The sequence below is a fragment of the Hoplias malabaricus genome, chromosome 17 (assembly GCF_029633855.1).
Source record: "Hoplias malabaricus isolate fHopMal1 chromosome 17, fHopMal1.hap1, whole genome shotgun sequence".
Lineage (NCBI taxonomy): Eukaryota > Metazoa > Chordata > Actinopteri > Characiformes > Erythrinidae > Hoplias > Hoplias malabaricus.
This window is the reverse complement of record NC_089816.1, coordinates 31022342-31042248: the sequence shown is the minus strand read 5'-3', so window position 1 is coordinate 31042248 and position 19907 is coordinate 31022342. Positions and strand designations below refer to the sequence as shown.

General features: G+C 38.0%; 2 protein-coding genes across 3 annotated transcripts in view; both read left to right on the top strand.

Moving 5' to 3' along the window:
• The first annotated feature begins 59 nt into the window (after positions 1 to 59).
• e2f4 (E2F transcription factor 4) lies at positions 60 to 11904 on the top strand. The gene is made up of 10 exons (XM_066649995.1): positions 60 to 516; positions 3710 to 3819; positions 4626 to 4787; positions 5673 to 5716; positions 6224 to 6288; positions 6642 to 6924; positions 7090 to 7239; positions 7538 to 7585; positions 8459 to 8503; positions 9001 to 11904. Exons 1-10 carry the CDS (start codon positions 361 to 363, stop codon positions 9114 to 9116), a joined length of 1179 nt encoding a protein of 392 aa, XP_066506092.1. The 5' UTR covers positions 60 to 360; the 3' UTR covers positions 9117 to 11904.
• Positions 11905 to 14362: 2458 nt separating this feature from the next.
• The window catches only part of elmo3 (engulfment and cell motility 3), a 25883-nt gene continuing 20338 nt past the window's right edge, over positions 14363 to 19907 (top strand). The window contains exons 1-2 of one of the 2 annotated variants that reach the window (XM_066648625.1): positions 14363 to 14567; positions 19178 to 19286. In XM_066648625.1, the coding sequence (XP_066504722.1) occupies positions 19209 to 19286 (78 nt within the window). In that variant the 5' untranslated portion in view covers positions 14363 to 14567; positions 19178 to 19208. Of the gene's footprint in view, positions 14568 to 14597; positions 14849 to 19177; positions 19287 to 19907 lie in introns of those variants that run through there. The other variant, XM_066648626.1, reaches the window with a different exon arrangement.

Below are 19907 nucleotides of genomic sequence, written 5' to 3'. Positions count from 1 at the left end.
GTCTAAGGGCTGTTTAAACGTATGTTTTGAATTCAAAGATGAGGCGCCCTCTGGCGGGAGAGCAACAGAGGCGCGGATCCCACAGTCCTCCCATGATGCACTTCGCTCCAACGGCTTCAGTCATTCAAGCGGCGCGTAGAAGTAGTGTGTGTTTGCTTGGAAGGCCGTTTGGGTTCTGGAGAGTGTTTTGCGGACCGGACACCGGAGCGGTCTGGGCAGTGGGGGCCCATTTCTGATGCTCCGAGCGGCGGCGGCTCTGAGGAAAGCTGAGGCTCTGAGTTTGGCCCCAGTGCGCTGCAGCCGCACCGCGCCACTGATAAACGTTACTGAACGTAACTCTCAGGGAGAGAACCTGAGCGGATGGAACTGGAGGGAGGACGGAGCGACCTCGGAGCGATGGGTGAGGCTTTACAACCCGCCACGCCGAGCAGACACGAGAAGAGCCTCGGATTATTGACCACCAAGTTCGTGACTCTGCTCCAGGAGGCGAAGGATGGAGTGCTGGATCTCAAAGCCGTAAGCATGACACGATGGGCGCGTTCCATATCACTGCGTGTGCCCTGTTCCCTAGCTAGGGCTATAGGGTTAGGGATGAATTAAGTTAAGAATTATATTTGGAAGTAATCATTTTGCGATTTTGCATGCAATTATTTCTTATGCATTACATTCCAGAGACCGTTTATGAACACATCTTAAGTATTAAATGTTTAATATTGTAGGTTTTGTATTTGTTCAAAACTCAAGCATTTAAACTAAATCCTCAGGGTCTTCATACAATTAAGTATTTGCTTCATTTTTCTATTTATTTTTCAAAATGAAATGTATGCAGTTCCTTAGGCAACATTTAAGGGCACTTAAAAATACATATTTTGCAAAGCAGCTCATGCATCTGACTTAACATCTATTTATTTATTCACTAACTCACAAACTCATGTTCACCCTGACTTAACTCACTCCCTCTCATGGTAGCTCACTCATTCACACACACACACACACACACACACACACACACACACACACACACACACACACTCATGTACATAATGCCTCAAATACTCTCACAAATCACTTAAATGTCCTCAACAACACATACACACACACTCACTCACTGTCAGTTTTCACCACATGGGGCGCTATTTCCCATTCTTATATGGTCTATTTTACATACACAGCCATGGTTTTTGTGGTGGGGGTTTTCTCCAAGAAAGCCAGAATATACATTTTATTCCATACTGCAAGTTTGAGCTCTGTGTTTTTGACACATTGCCTACCCCTGTTTGTCAGGTTTCTCCCATTTTATTTTGCACTTGCATATTCTTGCAAACTGCAAATTTGAGACAGCTTATAGTTACATGCAGAAGCTTGGGCACCATAGACACGTTTTCGAATGTGTCTAAATGAAAATGGCAGCACAGGTTGTAGGTTTAATCCCCAGCTCGGGTCACTGTCTGTGAGGAGTGTGGTGTGTTCTCTCTATGTCTGAGTGGCTTTCCTTCAGAAGGCATGCTGGTAGGTGGATTGGCTATTCAAATGTGTCCGTATGTGTGAGCGAGTGATGCCCTCTGATGGAATGGTGCCCTGGTCAGGTATGATTCCAGGTGGGCTCCAGACTCACTGCGACCATGAACAGGATGGAACAGTTACAGAAAATGTAATGCAAAACATTTTAATGAAAATAAGTGACTATGTTTTCTATAGAGAGCATGTTTAAATACAAAAAGCATGTTCTGCACAGTTTTTATATATTTATTGATTTTTTTTAATGTGTATTTATAAACATACACAGGCTTTCTTTTTACATTCAGCAAGTAAATGACAATTGTGGCTGAAGAATCATGTGCACATATTTTGGCTTAGAAATGTAATTGGAGCAGGAGCCCCCTAACTGTTTTATATGACTGTGTTATAATACTATATCTCAAGGCACTAGTTCCACATTTGAAAAGAAAAAGACAGTAAAATAATTTGTTCAACTTTAATAATGCTCTACAACTGCAAACTCTAACAGGAGAAGCTCACTTCAGCTTCCTGTAAAGAGAATGTTATTGCCCTACCCTCGTGCACTAATTAGTACACTCTGAAGGGAGTAGTGATTAATTTGAGACTCCGCCCCTGTTAGCACGCTAGCAGCTAGCTTAACTGTTAGTCGTTTATATTCAATACGACTGAGTTGCTTTAACCGCTTTTTATAACTTATCTTTAAACGCGCGTCCATTCGCTCGCTGTGGGCCTCATATTTTCGGTTCTAGCGCAATTTCTCAACTTAAACGCCACATCAGGAGTAAACTCCTGGAAAAGTTGGTTGTGAAAAGTCGGCCTAAGTTTGAGCAAAGCGAGGAAACTAAAAACAGGCAGTCAGCTGCTCACCTCAGCCTTATAGAGCTGAGGTTGCCAAGTGTTTATAATGTACCCTCTCCATTCATTTATGTCAGAAGTGTTTAAAATCGCGTATGAGAAGGCGTAGGTGATAGTATGTGTGAAACTGAACAATAGCTTTCAAAACATCCACGTGTTATTAGCATTGTGACCGAAACTAAATGATTGGTCAAGCTAAACAGTGGAACAGATAAACAGCAGGGTTCCAAAGTCTGAGCCCACAACGAAAAACAGTGTTCAACCCACTTTTCCTACTTCTCTTTAACGCTAGAATGTATTACTTTTTTTCTGTTGCTGTCCCTGCAAGTCTGACATGAGCCGGAGAGAGTCTGTATCCAGTGCTGAAATCTAGAGATGTCATGACACCATTTGATTTGTTCTGACAGCTCAGATATCAACTGGTAGTCCTCAGACCTTTCTTTGAATAAATATATGTTTTATATTCAGTAGAAAAACCCATGATGCCTTGAACATTTTACCCCACGTATGACAATGTTGATGAGGCCAAATATAATGTTTAAACTCCTAAACACACTCCCCCCCCCCCCCACATGTATCAGCAAAAATGTGAATGGTGTGCTATATCATACTCAATCAGATTTGTTTCCTTTCCATCCAATACCCACTACTGCTCTTCTTCATATAGGCTCCACACCAATGTATTATTAACTTCTGTATTTCTTTAGAAAAAAGGCAATACAGTTTTGTTTTGGCACATTTTAAAGCAAAGTTAAGAGTAATTTTTCCTTCGCAAATAGTTCTTGAATGTCAGAACAGTTAAGTTTTTATTGCCCACTGTTTACCACATGTACCACTAGAATTCAGCGAACCATGAACTCTGCCACTACTCTAGAATGAGAAATTCTACATTGTTCTAGTTTATTGTGCATTTCAATGTTAGCGGACTGACAAAAATAAAAGCTAATGTGTTACTAAGTTATTGAGTAATATTACGTCTTAAATATCTTATAAGTTAAGTGAGGGCATAGCCCTGTGCATTCATAAGATTCCATAGAAGGATTGTGTAATTGTGTGAGCAGGCTTTGCACATTCAGAGCCTGTTCCAGTCGAGTTCAACAAACTCATCCTCACTTCCACTTGTGGCTACAGTGTCTGATACGTGTTGTAGTTCTAATTAAAGATAATGTCTCTCTTTCCATATCTGCTGTTTATATAAATAAATCACCAACATGACAAGAATATTAAACATTCAAATATATTAGCTTTAAATGTTCTGTTTTCAAATTCAGTCGAATCATGTTTTTGAGCAGAGCTCTGTTTATCTTTAGAGTAAAATGAAAAAGCTTATGTTTGCATTGTTTCTCCACTTTAGGCTGCTGATACGTTGGCTGTACGGCAGAAGCGGCGCATCTACGACATTACTAATGTTCTGGAGGGCATTGGATTGATAGAGAAGAAATCAAAGAACAGCATTCAGTGGAAGTAAGTTATTTATACACACTAAATGCCATTACTAGGTAAAATGCCATGTACAGACTACATGGCTTTAAGTACTCAGATCATTTCTTTGTAATCAGAAGTGTTTAAGTGTTTTTGGTTTGCACACTATGTGACTGATCAGCAACATATGGTCATGAATTACAAATGTTTTTTTTTTCCCAGGAAGAACCCTTAACAACTCTTTGTACAGGCATTTTTCTTCCTACATGCCTAGAAATGAACATTACAATTTGTTTTGCACTGAACTGTGGAAAAATAAAGAGAGTAAAAGAACATAGATAAGCAAATGCGCAATGACACAGGCAGGAGGCATTTTTGAATCCTCAAAGAGTTGGAGGTAAATAAACATTTTAAAGATAAAAATGTAACTGTTTGTAATACGTAAAAGCCTATATGTATGCACACACATTTTTGTAGAAACAATCCGTTTGAGTTCAGTTGGCTTTATTGTTATGTATACTAGCCATCGCCCGTGTCTTGTGTTCTCTTTGGCTGTAGGACTCACTGCCTACAAGTCCATAGATGAAGCCTGCTAGATATTATAGATATTTTGTGAGGCAAAAGTGATCACTCAGAAAACTATTGGATCGCATCTTTCAGCATTTTCCTAGTGACTGAGCCAGCTCAGAGTGAATATTTGCATCCGACCTGAAGTATTACGCTGAAGTTTTTTCATGTCACGAGTCATACACTGTGCAAACGGAGTGTCTTTGAATCTGACAGGTCTCCTCTGTGTAAATGTTCCTTTTGATACTGGTGTTTATGTTGCTGATGTTATCTGTGTGTAGAGGGGTGGGTCCTGGCTGTAACACAAGAGAGATTGCTGATAAGTTGATAGATCTGAAGCTGGAGTTGGAAGAACTGGACAGAAGAGAACACGAGCTGGACCAGCAGAGGGTCTGGGTTCAGCAAAGCATCAAAAATGTGACTGATGACTCACAGAATAGTCCATATCCTTTGCATACTGTTTAATTTTATGGGCATGTGTGATAAGGTGTACACCATCAGTTTTGTGGTGTAGTGTATGTACAAATTTGTGATCACCCATTTTCTCAATCACTGCCACGTGACCCATATCTTACCGTTGTTGGTTCTGATTTCGGTCCTCGTTTTGCCAGAAATATTTGTGAATATTGTTGTGCAAACTATGTTTGAGTCAGTTGATGATAGGCTAATCTAACCACTGCCTACTAAACAATTCATTAACAAACTGAGGTGACATAACCTGCAAGTTATAAGCTTTATTCTGTGTCTCTGTGACAAAATGTGAACACGTTATTGCTATATATCTTACAAGAATAGATACGGATTGCTGGTTGTTTGCCATTTTTCATTGAGAGTTCAGACCTGTGTCCATTTCTGATGGAACAGGACATGTAGAATTTATTAGATGTGTCATTGACTTGCCCATTAGTCAGTGACTGATTATTCAACCCTTGAGTCAAAATGTGATCAGATCTCAAGCGAGAAACGTTTTTAACTGAAAACAAGTCTGTGAGAGATGAGTAATTGAGAAAATCTTGATGGAAATCAAGCCTCATTAATTTTAAAAGTAAAGTGCAGAATGAATTAATAAAAATGTGGTAATAATCTGTGGTGCATTAGTTTTCAAAATACTTGGACAAGTTGTGTGTGCTGTAGTTAGGTCAAATATATGGCACACCAAAGTTAGCTGCTTGTTCGATTTAAATTTCCACCTTAATTTGTTTCATATGTTGCATTCAGATATTTTTTAAAAATGCAGCCCTTACAGAATTGTTTTTTGTGACAAATACATGTTCAGTTTCATGCGTGGCGTTTTTTGTTTCTTTGCTTTTGTCCTTAATAAGACATACTCTGGCTTATGTAACACATCAAGACCTCTGCAATTGTTTTAAAGGTAGGACTGTTATCAACACAGGCTAGTTGCATCTTGTGAATGTCTTTACACTGGAGAATAGTAACGGAAGGTTCATAGCACAAACTTGGATGTAATGATTATTAGTCAACTCCATTAAACCTTCCAATATCTGTATTTTGAATATTATAGCATTGTTGACATTCAGCTGTAGTTTACTTTACCAGTTGTAGTTGTAGCTGTAGTTTACTAGCTGTTCCATTGCAGTGTTATATTTTGCTGCATTGATTCCATGTGCTCTGTTTTAACTCTGAGGTTTTAGGGATTATTTTCTATTTTAAAATTAAGCCATATTATACAAACATACAAATATATGTATTTACTTTACAAAATAGTTATTTTACCTTTTTCTAGCAAGAATTCTACTGCAATGTGTACGTTTTTAAAGGGTATATTTATTATTATTTTTTTTAAATGGGTGTCCAGTAAATTTTTTTAATTTTTTACTATGAAACTCTAACAGTGTTTTCATTCACTTTTCGCCACTAGGTGACACTCTGCTAGCAATTAGAGCACCTTCTGGCACACAGCTGGAAGTCCCAATACCAGAGTCTGTAAGTTTAATTCTTCTGTTTTTCTTCTGAGGGTGTGACCTAGTTTCTTTTAGCATTGCTGATTGCTTGATTTTCCAAGTGCTGCCATTGTGTTTCTGGTCATATTTGATAATCTGTGGGGGAAGCAGTTAATAAATGTGGTTTAGTCCTGCTGTGCTTTTGGCATTGATCCATCATCTAGGAGGGTGAAAGTACAGTTATCTTATAAGCAGCGAAGGCAGGAAATGCTTAGTGTTCAGTGTCAGAAGCCTAGCTACTTGGATCATGTACTGTAGTTATTTAGTGTCTTGTTTCATGCTGACATGAGACTGGTAATGACTGCTACATTTATTGGACGACGTCTTGTTTATTAGGTTGTAAATGGGCAGAAAAAGTACCAGATCCACTTAAAGAGTTCTTCAGGCCCAATTGAGGTCCTCCTGGTGAACAAGGACCCCTCCAGTGCCTCTCCAGTAGTGTTACCTGTTCCTCCTCCAGAGGACATGCTGCAGAGCCTCCCTGCCTCTGCCTCTACTGCCTCCACAGTCTCCTCCACCTCCACCAATAAAGCAGCAGACACCAATACTGTATGCGCAGCTCCAAGCAGTCTGAAAAGTCCTGCAACTACTACCGCTGCCACCACTGCACCTACTACAGGTTTCACACAGGATTTTTAATTGAAATTAACAGGCCTATTGAAACTGCTGTACATAATGCTCTATAGTAACACATTTCATGGTTTTAGTTGAGTTTTGAGTGATGATTGATTATTTTAAAAACTATTATTTTCTTTGTTGTTTATACCTTTCCTTGTGGATATAGTATCCAGTAACACCACCTCAGAAACGCCGGCCAGTCAGAAGTCTCCAGTGAACAGCCAGCAGCTTCAATCATCTGCCTCATTGGACAGCAGCTCCTCACTTCCAGAATCCTCAGCACTTTTTGAACCAATCAAAACGGACCCTTCAGAATGTAAATGCCTCCACATTTTCATTGAGCTGTGAATTAGTTTGGTCCAGGCAATGTGAGAACTCGAACAGACCCGTAGCATAAAAACAAAATTTCAGATATTAATACAGAAATGCACAGATTTTGAAAACCTAAATATATATATATATATATATATATATATATATCTCCTAGGTCTATATTTATTTTATTCTGTATTTTTCTATGTATGAATATAGGTTAACATCTATAACATAAATAATTATATTCTTATTTTAAAAAATTTATTTATTTATTATTATTATTTTTTTAAATCATTTAGTATTGGATTTCCCCAAGGAACTTTCAGAAATGTTTGACCCAACGAAAGGTAAGAAGTTTTCTAATTGGTCTGTATATATTATAAAATACTGTACATTAGTGTTTTAAGTAGGGTGTTTTTATTTTTACTTATTTATTATTATTATTTTTAATTTTATTTGAATTTTTTTAAATTCATTCACCCACTACTAGTTTACAGAGCAGTAAAGCACTGTAATACTAAAAGATTCTGTTGTATTGGCCATATTTTGGCCACACTAGCACTCAGTAATTTTCTTAGTTAACAGGTAAATTTGATGTATTAATGTTTTTAAATATGATTTGCTTTAATACAGTAGTATTATAAATACAGTGAATGATTTTAAAGGAATCATTTAAGTATTTCTTTCCATTTGTTTTATGTGGTGTCCAAAATTTGTTTTGTTAGTACCATGCATTTTAGACTTTTCTACCAAAACCGTACTCGCTTTTATGCATGCACACGTCACCAAAGACATTAGGATGCTAAAGGTAACATTCGAGATTGTTATGGTTTCATTTTATAATTAATAGTTTATCTTGAATTTACATGTAGTGGAGCTTCTGATAAGGAAGTCATAATTCAGCTTTCAGCCATTCAATTAAGTTTGGTTCATATTAAGTTCCGCAGCCAAACTGTCATAAACCACACTGAAAAGACTGAGAAATGTTTTATGAAGACCAAGGTGCAGTTTAGAGGATACATTAAGAAAAAAATAAAGAGAAAGGATATGAATAAATGGTGACATTTGGTGTTTATAGTATTAGATATTTATGGTTGGTTTACTACATCAAGCAAGTTGTATAAATTACAATATTTAAAATTAGAATCATTTCTTTAAGTGCAGTTTTGATCCAGACATCTGCCAGCTTTTGCATATTTGTTTTCTTTTTGTGTTCACAGAAATAATGAGTACAGATCTATTGGAAGAGCTCATGTCATCAGAAGGTAAAGCTGGTCATACAGCAAGCCACCTGTACCTAATTTACTACTAGATGTGAAGACTGATGACTGAAGTAATAGCATCAGAACTGTGCAGCCATTAATTCTTTGATGAACGATATTTCTGTACGATTTATATGTAAAATCGTTTTTATATAAAAGCAATAAAAATAGTCTATCTTTGACAGTTGTGCTGGAATCACCAATATATTGAAGGAAAATGTCTTGAAAGAGAATCTAGTGATTTTAGTTGTGTTGAGTTTATTTCCTGTCTATGTTTTTAAAGATAAACGAAGAATGATATTGATGACTAAAACACTTTCCTTTTACAGAATCATGTGCCTTTGTGTCCTATCATGGTCATTTAAAATATCAGATATATTTTTGTGTAGTTTTTAAACTGGAATTACAGTGATTTAAATGCTTTAATGGTTTGTGACTTTCTAAGGAAGATGACCTAAATATCAGAGCTTTTCCTCACCCTCCTTCTTTCTCTTTCGTAGTTTTCTCCCCACTCCTCCGCCTCTCTCCTCCTCCGGGTGATCATGACTACATCTATAACCTGGACGAGACCGAGGGCCTTTGTGATCTTTTTGATGTTCCCATTGCCAACCTTTGACCTCCAAACGCACAATAGAAATAGTATACTTTGTATTAAAAACATTTTGCTGAGGTAAAGTGTGGGTCTGTTTCAGATCCATTTGTATAAGCTGATTTTCATGTGTGTGTATATATAGAACTGTATGTGTTTTTTTTTTTGTGTTTTTTTTGGTTATTGCTTCTTTTGTATATGCCTAACATGCTGAAAAGTGGCTCAGAGCATTTCCCTGCCTCACTCTGCTTTTTGAAGCTCATGCTTTAATTACAAATCCTGGTCTTTTTTTCCAAAAGCTAGTTCTTTTTTTTTTTTTTTTTTTTTAAGCCAGCTAATATTAACCCAGGATTTTCTGTAAATATCTTTTTATGTCATTATAATGATTTACTCTGCATATCTAACCTGGTCCAGGGCAACTGAAATCCCTACAGGTCTTTTTTAAATTTTTCTTTCTTTTTATTTTTTTAAGATAATTACACAACCAATTATTGCTAAGAAAACATACTATTAAGTTATCAAAATTAGCAAAAACAGTCACGTGGTCTAATTGGTTATATTTCATGTAATAAAAGTTGCTTAGCTTTTTGCGGTTCACTTATTTGGCCATTCCTGCTAAAATCTATTTGTACACGTCTAAAATCAATGTGATTGGTTTAACTAAAAGTTAACTCCGGAAAAGAAAAACAAATCTAAACACTGTTTGCAGGTTTTATCTTTGGTGAACCTGAAGTCCTTCATAATTATTACAAAGATCAGGATTACTTTTAATTGGGCATTACCCATTGCAGTTACCTACTTAGCGTCATATGTTTATCTCAACGGTGTAATGCATACATTTTCATATTTTGGATTGTTGTAAATGAAGTGGAAACATTCATACTGAGTTGATTTATGGGTCTCATTAACCTCTCAATGAACCTAAGGAACCTTCAGTAATTTTAAGGCCCGTTGTCAGAGAGATCCCCTTAGGAGCAGACACTCATGCAGCAATAAACTACCACAGCTGTGTATCCTGAAAATCTGTCCTATTGGGTGTGGGTCCAAGGTTAGACTGAATTAAAGTAAAGTTAGCTTGCTAAGCAAGAAATGTGGCTTTGTGAAACCCCGGATCTGTGTGACATCATTTTAACTCATCTGAGATTACATTTTTTTCCCTCCAGAATCCCCAGTGTAGAGTTCCACACTTGAGCCAGAACTGAGGGCATTGTTTTGATATTTTTATTTATTTTATTTTTTTTAGATATGTACACGATGAAAGTTTTAAAAATACAGCATCAGAAGCTTAAAACACCAGCAGTGGTGATTATTTTAAGGAAATATCAGCTTTCCTTTGTTTCCTGTACTTCACCTTTTGAAATGGGAAATTGTCTATTGAAGTGATTAGTGAAGTCAGATGCTTGTAGGTGGCAATGTCTTTCTGCCTGTGTGCTGAATTCTGTTTTTTTTTTTTTTTCCTCTCTCCCTTTTTTCCTGGGACACTTGTTTTTTGAAGAATGAACAGATAGCTAAACTTGGCACTTCATCTGCCTCCCCTAAACCTCTAATATGTAATAATAATTCTAATATTTTCATATTTTGGAAAGAAGATAGGTGGATCTTCGTGTTGAACTCCATGGAGAAACTGGTTGTGTGTATATATATATTGTACTCAACACCCCAGCCTTTGCATTTTTTTAATGATTCTCAGGCAGAAAGTATAACCAGCAACCCTTGGTTTTAAATAAGAATTCCCTTTTTTTATACATAGTTCTGTCATCAGTGTCATGAATGAAGAGGCCGAGATACTTTTACAGTAGTGGTACCAGGAACCAGTGGTTTGTCACTTCAGTGAATAATTAAACTTACTGGCGTCTTGCTGGTTCCTGTCAAAACACTGAACTATTTAAATACAATACATTACTCTAAAACGGCATATGATCATTTAAACAAACAAAATGTTGGAAAAATCTGTGAAAATAGCATTTTTATTTTAGTTTATTTTGTTTTTATTTACTTTTTGTGACTTAATTGCACGGCCATTTTAACACCAAACATTAACATATAATATGCAGTCATTAAAATGACTAGAAACAAAACTGATTCAGTGTACTCTGAACTTATAAACTTCTAAAATCTACAACTAACTTCAGATTTTAATCCTCACTGACTGCAGTTTAAATGTATAAGTGACTCTGCAGATCAGAAATCCTGTTTTAAACAAGCTAAACACCTTTTCTTTGTTTTTACCTACATTTAGGCCTTCCACTTATGAAGCATTTAAATGTATATGTATTTTTGCTAAGTGTAGTTAAAACGATTTTGTATTGTTTGTATATGAGTATGAACGTGTAAAGGAAATGTATTGGGTAGGGCTTGATACAGAAAATGAATGCTGGGAAATCCTATACCAGCTCCATGGCTGAAATACGTCATCATCTATGCTTCTGTTTGTAGATACAGCATATGACTCTTCTTGGTTTGAACATAATCCTGTGTTATCAAATGTATTGCCCTCTCGTTCACTGATTATTTGTCAGCTAAAGAATATTTTTATGGTTGTACACATTAAGCATTTTACCATTTATTTTTGTATTTGATAGGTAGACAGCTGGTCTAAGCATGTACAGAGGGGGCTTTATTTTATCAAAATTATTCATCTCAACATCGCACTTTAAGAACAGTATGATCACTTTGGTAGCTTCCATTCCCTTCAGGCGGATGGAACACTCACTTCAGGTCCAGGGAAAATGTAAAGTCCTACACTCTTCTGTCTCTATGCCATGTACCAAGGTCCACTTGATACAGACCAATTAGTAACCTACCAGAATGACTGTCTCTGAAAAAAAAAATAAATACAGTTTTGTAATTGTGGTGCCTTTGGATGATTGTCTTCAAAATTGTTGGTATTCTAACCACATTTTGTAGCAAGATTCATCTCAACCACTAAACACTGCATCACTTTCTGAAAATAGTGAGAACACATTCTTAATTTTCTTTCTCACATTCTTAACCACAGTTGTGCATACACTAGGTCTATCTATCTATCTATCATTACACTTATATAGCGCCTTTCTAAATACCCAAGGACGCTTTACAATCCACACTGCTCAGAACACTCAATCCACACACTGGCGAGATGCGACAGCCAAACGCGCACAGCGTACTCTCGACCAGGAACGACCGTCCACCTGGAGGACTGCATCGGGCACTAGGATTTCACCCAGGACAGAGCGCCAATCCATATCTGGGCTCACACATACACACTCATTCACTAGGACAGTTATTAGACAGAAGCCAATTCACCTACCCTCCATGTTTTTGGACTGTGGGAGGAAACCCACACAGACACAGGGAGAACATGGAAACTCCACTAAGCCACTGTGCCGCCCCTTGTCCCTTGTAAATGTTGGTTTTAATATGAAGTATTAAAAAGTCCAAAGTCAAATTGAAAAGTCCATAGGGATGTAGAAATTTGTAAACTGTGCAAAGGTGATTTACACCCCTACAATATGCAGCCTTCTTTTTTTCTCCTTCTGTAAGATCAGAGGAATATTGAGAATCTGAAAGGATATGAAGCTGCCAATAATTAGTTCTAGAGAACAGGAAAGATACAAAGAAGGAATATCTGCATTTCAAAGAAAAGATACTGCTGAACAATAGACTGGCCGCCACAGAGCTCAGAACTCATCACTGAATGCATTTAGGATTACTTGGAGGTAGAAGAAGCAGAGAGTACAACCAATTTCTAATACCTGGGACTTTTTTTTTTTTTAACTAAAAGCAAGTCTCTAAACTAAAAGCATAGCAAAACCAATAAATAAAAAATGCATTAATATGAAAGGGGTGAAGTTGCTGCTGTATGTTGTCTGTGATATATTAATTTTTATAAAGTTTTGTAGTTTAATTGACTGAAACTGAAATTAATCGAAGGTGACTAAAATGTATTTTGGAACAATAAATCTGGCACATGTGGAAAGTTCTGAAAAGGTTGGCATTTGTTTTATAAGAGCTGTATAAATGCCCCTATTTAGTTAAAGCAGCTCAAATCCTAAAACAGTTTTAGCATTACACTTAATAGGTTTGATGCCCAATTAACACAAACATTGTGTGTCACCCTGTGAAGGACTGGCGCCCCCTCTGGGGTGTGTACCTGCCCTGCGCCCAGTGAATCTGTGTAGGCTCCTGACCCGCATTCTGAACTGGATAGGTTTAGTCAATGAATGAATGAATGAAAAATGTGATCATGCTTATGTCTCCCTCTGGTGAAAATATACATTCTACCTTGTTAACATGTCTGTTGGGTGTGGTTTATATGATAGAGCAGTGGTTCTATCCCTTTTGTGAGAATACTTTTAAGCCTCCCAAGTCCAAACACACATATATATCTTTGCTTCCAAATAACACTGGAATTTATTATTCATTCAATCATTCATTCATTATCTGTAACCCTTATCCAATTCAGGGTTGCGGCGGGTCCAGAGCCTACCTGGAATCATTGGGCGCAAGGTGGGAATACACCCTGGAGGGGGCGCCAGTCCTTCACAGGGCAACACACACTCACACACATTCATTCACACCTACGGACACTTTTGAGTCACCAATCCACCTACCAACGTGTGTTTTTGGACTGTGGGAGGAAACCGGAGCACCCCGAGGAAACCCACGCGGACACAGGGAGAACACACCAACTCCTCACAGACAGTCACCCGGAGCGGGAATCGAACCCACAACCTCCAGGCCCCTGGAGCTGTGTGACTGCGACACCTACCTGCTGCGTAAACAAACTAAAAACATTTACAGGAGAATTATGTTTCTTGTAATTTTACCTTGCTGCCCCCCACTTTAAGAACCACTGCAAGGACCGTTTCTGTTTTGAAACTGAAGCGTTCCCAAGCCCGTGTCAAATGGGAGGATTCAGCCAGCCAGGGTTTCTTACATCATAAACCAGTAGAACCAATCCCATCAGCTTGCAGGGCGGGACCTAGATGTGCAGGCCAGATGGATAGAGAAAAAGGCAGGGACTTATTGCGTATACTGAACGAAGGCAAAGGTGTTGGGTTTTGACACTTCAGGGGATTTTTTTTTTCTGGGAAACATTTTAAATTGCATACATATGGAAATTCTGATTAACAAAGATTAGTTTCTTTGGGATTAATCGATGAGGGGTACTTTAATTTAAAATCTATTCCTGTTTTTGGGGTTAAATCGTTGAAGCGCGTTGCAGATCCTAGGTCCTCACTTTGTACAAAAACGAGCTCGTCTCTGTGTATTTTGGTGTTGGTTTTAGTCCGGGCTCTTCCTACAGCGGCCGGCTGGGACACAATTCAACCCGGAACTGCGAGAACGGTCAGTAATACCGTTTACTAAACTCAGGAGGACCATAAGCCGCTCCGAGAGGCTTAAGACCCCAACTCTGGAAAATAGCTCCGTGTTTTCAGTAGAAAAGCTCCGATGTGAAGGAGCTCCGCGGCGGAGACAAAACTCTCTCTTCAACAGGTAGGAACCGAATCGGCGGAGAAACAGCAGCTGGGAAGCGGTGTGGATCCTCTCGGAGTCAGAGAGACTTTACCCAGAGTTTACAGAGAGCTTCACGTTATGTTTTACTCATTTTGGTTTGAGGTTTTGTCCGAGCTTTGTTTTGTTTTTTTTAAACATATGCTGTTGCGGTTCAGAAGTAAACTAACGTTAGACACACCACCGAGGACTGTTTGGAAAATCTGGCCACTTCACTTCGACTAAAGAAATCTATCGATTTAAAGAATGTTCGAATAAATGCAGTAAGTGCAACCAGTGTCTAAAACTAAACGGAGCCTCTTTACAGATTCCTTATGTCCTTTAAAGTTAGGTTTGGATTTGAAACATATTCGCGAAAAAATGTATTTAACTTTATAATTTATGTATTTTTTTCTTAAATCGTACTTAAAATGTCATTTGGTGAAATGCTGAAAATATAAATATGCACGTGGTTTACAGCAGTGTATCATTTTAAATGTGTTTAAAATGTATCTAAATTTAAATTTAAATGTATCTAAATGCATATTTAGTACTTACCAAAAACTGGTACAAAGAAGGAAGGCAGTTAACCAGCATCAGTTGTTTTTAGTCAGGATTTGCTGATGCCCATGACGAACAAAATCTAGCTATTTATATATATATATATATGTAATGTAATATGATATAAAATGTACTGTAGCACAGGTATCTCAGTGTATAGGGCGCTTTAGCCACAGACCAGTCAGAATTCCCATGCTCACCCCTATCCACAAACGACAGTGTTTACATTGGGCTTGGGAACATCAGAACATAAGAACTAGACCATAGAGCAATGGAAGTAAAAGGCCTAATCACGTTTTGTTTTACATCATGTGTATGCTTTGTTTATTCGCGGAAGCACTGTGGGGGGGGGGGGGGCAAGCTGGTAGAGGCAGTGCTGGGTCCTGGTATTCACGTGGGTGTTATTTTGACACTTCCACTCACCTAAACATTGTTGTAGACTAAGTATAACCCCTCCATATTGATGGTGGCCGCCGACACCAGAATGTGATCTGCCACACTACTAATGGTATGGTTTGAAGATCAAGACAAGGTTCATGGTGTTGACCAAACCTCCAGATACCCCAGATCTCAGTGGTATTGAGCACTGGGGGATGAGCAGGAAAAAAAAAAAAAGTCAGATCGTGGAGGCACCGACATGTCTCTTAAAATGTTTAAAGCATCCCCTGCTAATGCCTTGGTGCCAGATAAAACAGGATAACTTAAGAAGTCTTGTGGAGTCCTTACCTTGATGGGTGAGAGCCTTTTTTGATGGCACAAAGGCGTTCACAATCCTTGGCTGGAGGTATTATGTTATGTTTTATTGGTGTACATGGTAAGGAGAGAAGGGGAAAAATCCTACCTAACCATTTTTGCTCTTTAGGGTTTCCATCTTTGGATAGCTCATGCATCGCAGCTATCTCCCAGTGCTAGCGTCAACACTTAGAATGCTGCAGCAACACTTGGGAAATCAAAGTTGTTTTTTGTGACATCACAAAAACAGTGAAGTCAAAACACGTTTTAGTTTCTGTGCAAGGTTTGTATGAACTGGGTAGTGATCCTTTATTAAACATATTGTGCATCGTACTACATCAAACTGATTTATTTTTAGTAAGTTAAGACAACTTAATTTTCCAGTATAGCTATTTTTTTCCTTTTCAGCTGAGCAGATTTTTGTGACAGAGGAAAACCCTACAAATAGAACGTAACAAAAATGAGATTTGTAATTCAAATATATTAATATATATGTAATGTATGTATGCGTGAATGTGAGAGACAGAGAGAAAATAAGGAGGCCTTCTTGCCCCACACAAATGTGAGTGTTGGGCCTGTACATATGTCTGCTGTTTAGGTTTCAAAGACAAATGTCTTTGATATTACCGTGACAGAGAGAGGAACTATGTATGTGTGCGAAACCACAGACGCAAGCCACCATGCTGCCACCAACTTGTAGAGGTCTGTGAGTCTCACGGCTTATAAATGTAATCTCAAAATCAGTCACTGTCTTACTGACCCTAACTCTCGACCTGTATTAAGAAAGCAAGTCAGAGGAAGGACTGTGTGTGTGTGTGTGTGTGTGTGTGTGTGTGTGTGTGTGTGTGTGTGTGTGTGTGTGTGTGTGTGTGTGTGTGTGTGTGTGTGTGTGTGTGTGTGTGTGTGTGTGTGTGTGTGTGTGTGTGTGTGTGTGTGTGTGTGTGTGTGTGTGTGTGTGTGTGTGTGTGTGTGTGTGTGTGTGTGTGTGTGTGTGTGTGTGTGTGTGTGTGTGTGCGTGCAGTGAAGGGCTTGGAGCATGCAGGGGCACGCTGGGAATGAGGCCTGAAAAACACACACACATCACATTGCTAGCAGGCCTTTCTGTCTCTGAGCTTATTCTGCAGCTCTAGGCTTGTCTTCACCTCATTAGTTCACTCCTACAAAATGTTTGAACCTTATAAGAAGCAGAAAGTTCATTGTGTGTGGTTTTAGTCAAGGCCAGGGTGGGAAAAGTGTGTATGGAGACTATTTAAAATGTGAAATCTTGGTCAGTTGAACGTTAGCATGGTTCTGGGAAAAATCATTTTACACTGCTATGAAATCTTTAAGACGTTTTGATACAAACCATAGCCTTGCACAGTATCAGAGTAGTATCACCTGATAACATCTATAAAATGTTGTCAATATTGGGCCATAATTTTGACAGGGAGATATTTGAAGGCTACACTTGGTTTTGTGCTAAAATATAAGCTTCCATTGCATTTTATCCCTATAGAAATAAACTTCACATTTGTTTTTAACGTAGTGTAGTTTAGTTGTATTTTTAAGATGCAAAGGAGTTGCTTTAACCGCACCTCAGGGTTCGAGGAGCCTAATGTTTTGCAGGCTGAATATTTTCCATTCAAGTAGCTTTTGATGATTCATAAGAGTGGCACTTAATTTCAGTGACACTGTACGTCTTGTCTTTTCTTAGGAATGTGATACTGTAAAAGTGCTTTAATCAAATATATTCAGTCATATCAGTCAAGGACAGTGAAAATATATGCGTGTATACACACAACACACACTAATAAAAAACACAATGGCTATTAGATGCATTGAACTTGGATGCACCCAGAGCAGCTGGCAGCCACCTCGTTCCCAGGGGTCACCTGGGGTTTAGGTGACTTACACAAAGTTATTTCAGCCATGAATGTTAAGGGAGGAGAAAGTGCTGTTTCGTCTCCACCCCCCCTCATTATTTCTTGTTGGTCCATGGGAATTAATCGACCTTTCGATCCCAGGCCTGATTCTTCAAGTTCTCTAAGTGTAGTAAAATATAAATTGCTTGAGTATTTCTCACCATTGTCTAAGATTACAAAAACAAACAGCTAATTCTAGTTAATTACATTGACACTGGGGCAAATTAATCAGTAACTGACACAGGCATTCATATTTCCTTCTTTGATGGAGGCTTCTTTGAGGAACAGTGAGGCAGGAGCTGTGTGTTATTTGGCCTCTTCAGCACATATGGAAGCACTTGACTCTGCTAAACTGTTCAGCAGAAGCTTCTGTTAATAAAAACACTGTCAATATGCTTGAGTGTGTCTTTGAGAAAGTAAAAGAGCTAGAGTTTACAAACCAGTATATGTAGTATCACCTAGATAGCCTTCCCTTATTCAGATTACAAATGAGGCAAGCACACAAGTTCTCTTTAAAAAGAGGAAGGTCCAGACTATGTGGTGTCATTGCGAAAATAGGAGTGGATAACAAAAAACAGCCCTCTCAGCTGTCGTGTATGTGTGTGTGTGTATATGTGTGTATATGTATGTGTGTGTGTACGTGTGTACGTGTGTGTGCCTTTTTCTTTTAAAACAGTTTCTTGGGTTTGCTGGACAGTTCTTTTTTAGTCTTATATGCAAGTGCTGGTTTTTAAGCCTTCGACAGCTTCTTCATTTAATAAAGAATCCTCTGTTGGAGGGTTCCTTTGGGCAGTGTTTCTCAATCTGGTCCTTAGGGACCCCTGTCAGGATATAATCTTTTTCCTGACGATTAAATGCCATATGAATTTTCTGTAGTTGGTTGTAAGTACATAGTAGCTTCCAACTGACAAAAGAACATGTTCAAGTTAAAAAAAAAAAACAAATATTACTCCCTGTTGCTGTCAAAAAATCATGACAGCAGTCACTGGTTATAGCATTTGTGTCAGTTTTTTTTTTCCTGCTCTGTTTTTTCTTCACCACAAAAGACACACCAAATTCACCTTCTGTTTGTTTCAACAATAATGTGATTATGAAAGCTAACAATTGCAAAACCGTGATCTGCTTTAATAATTACAATCACATGATTCAGATGATGAAGTATTCCACATTCCACATTTAGTCTACATTTGTCCTCAATCCCAAATCCCAATAGGGATAAAAATGCAGAGTGTGGGTTCCTCAAAATCCTAGAAGTGCTTCTTCTCAGTGATTTCTCTGAAGAAACTTTGTTAGTTTCATCTGGTTCCATTTTTAGTTTTAAGACTGGAAATGCTTCTGCTATGTATTTTTATTTGGTTTTCACTTTGTCACACCTTGTTCTTCTATCTACTTGTTTCTCACTCTCACGCTCTTTCTCAGCGTTTAGGAGGCCAGATTTCATTGTTTCAAAATGCCGCAACAGAAGGACATAGTAAAGATTGCTATTCAGATGCCGGGGGCATACCCCCAGCTCATCCAGCTGGATCAGGTAAACCCTGTCACACGCTCCTAAGTAACTTAGTGGAAGAATGATATAGAAATGTAATGACAGCTGTCTAATGTGTCCTTTTGCATATAAGGAAATATCCAGAGTCTGTATTTTATTGTGTTCTTTTCTGTAATTTTCTTTCATGTGCCAGGATTTGGGACATCTCAGGATTTGGTTTTATCTCAGTCAGGCCTCGTTTGGAATGAGTATGAGGAAGTCAGTGGTGTTAATGCTACATATTGAGTAACAGCTGGTTGAGACCTGTTTGCTTAAAGTCAGCCTAAAATCAAAATAGAATATTATTTTATGTTATTTTATTTTATTTTTTTTTGCATTTGCAGAAATATAACATTGACGAATGATGTCATGTTTCATTTTTCAGTCAAACAGTCAGCTAGCTCAGGGGCCCTTCCTGGTGCCTTGAATCTGTTTAACTCCGTAATCTTATTTAGCACAGTATACACATATATATTACATATAGTACATATATTATATGCACATATGTTATTGACTTTTGTTTAGCCCGTCTTGAATCTTTGATCATCTTCCTTCAGTCCTGTTTATCTTATGTATGTAGCAGACAAAAGATATGAAGGTTTTTAGAATGTATGTTGTAATATT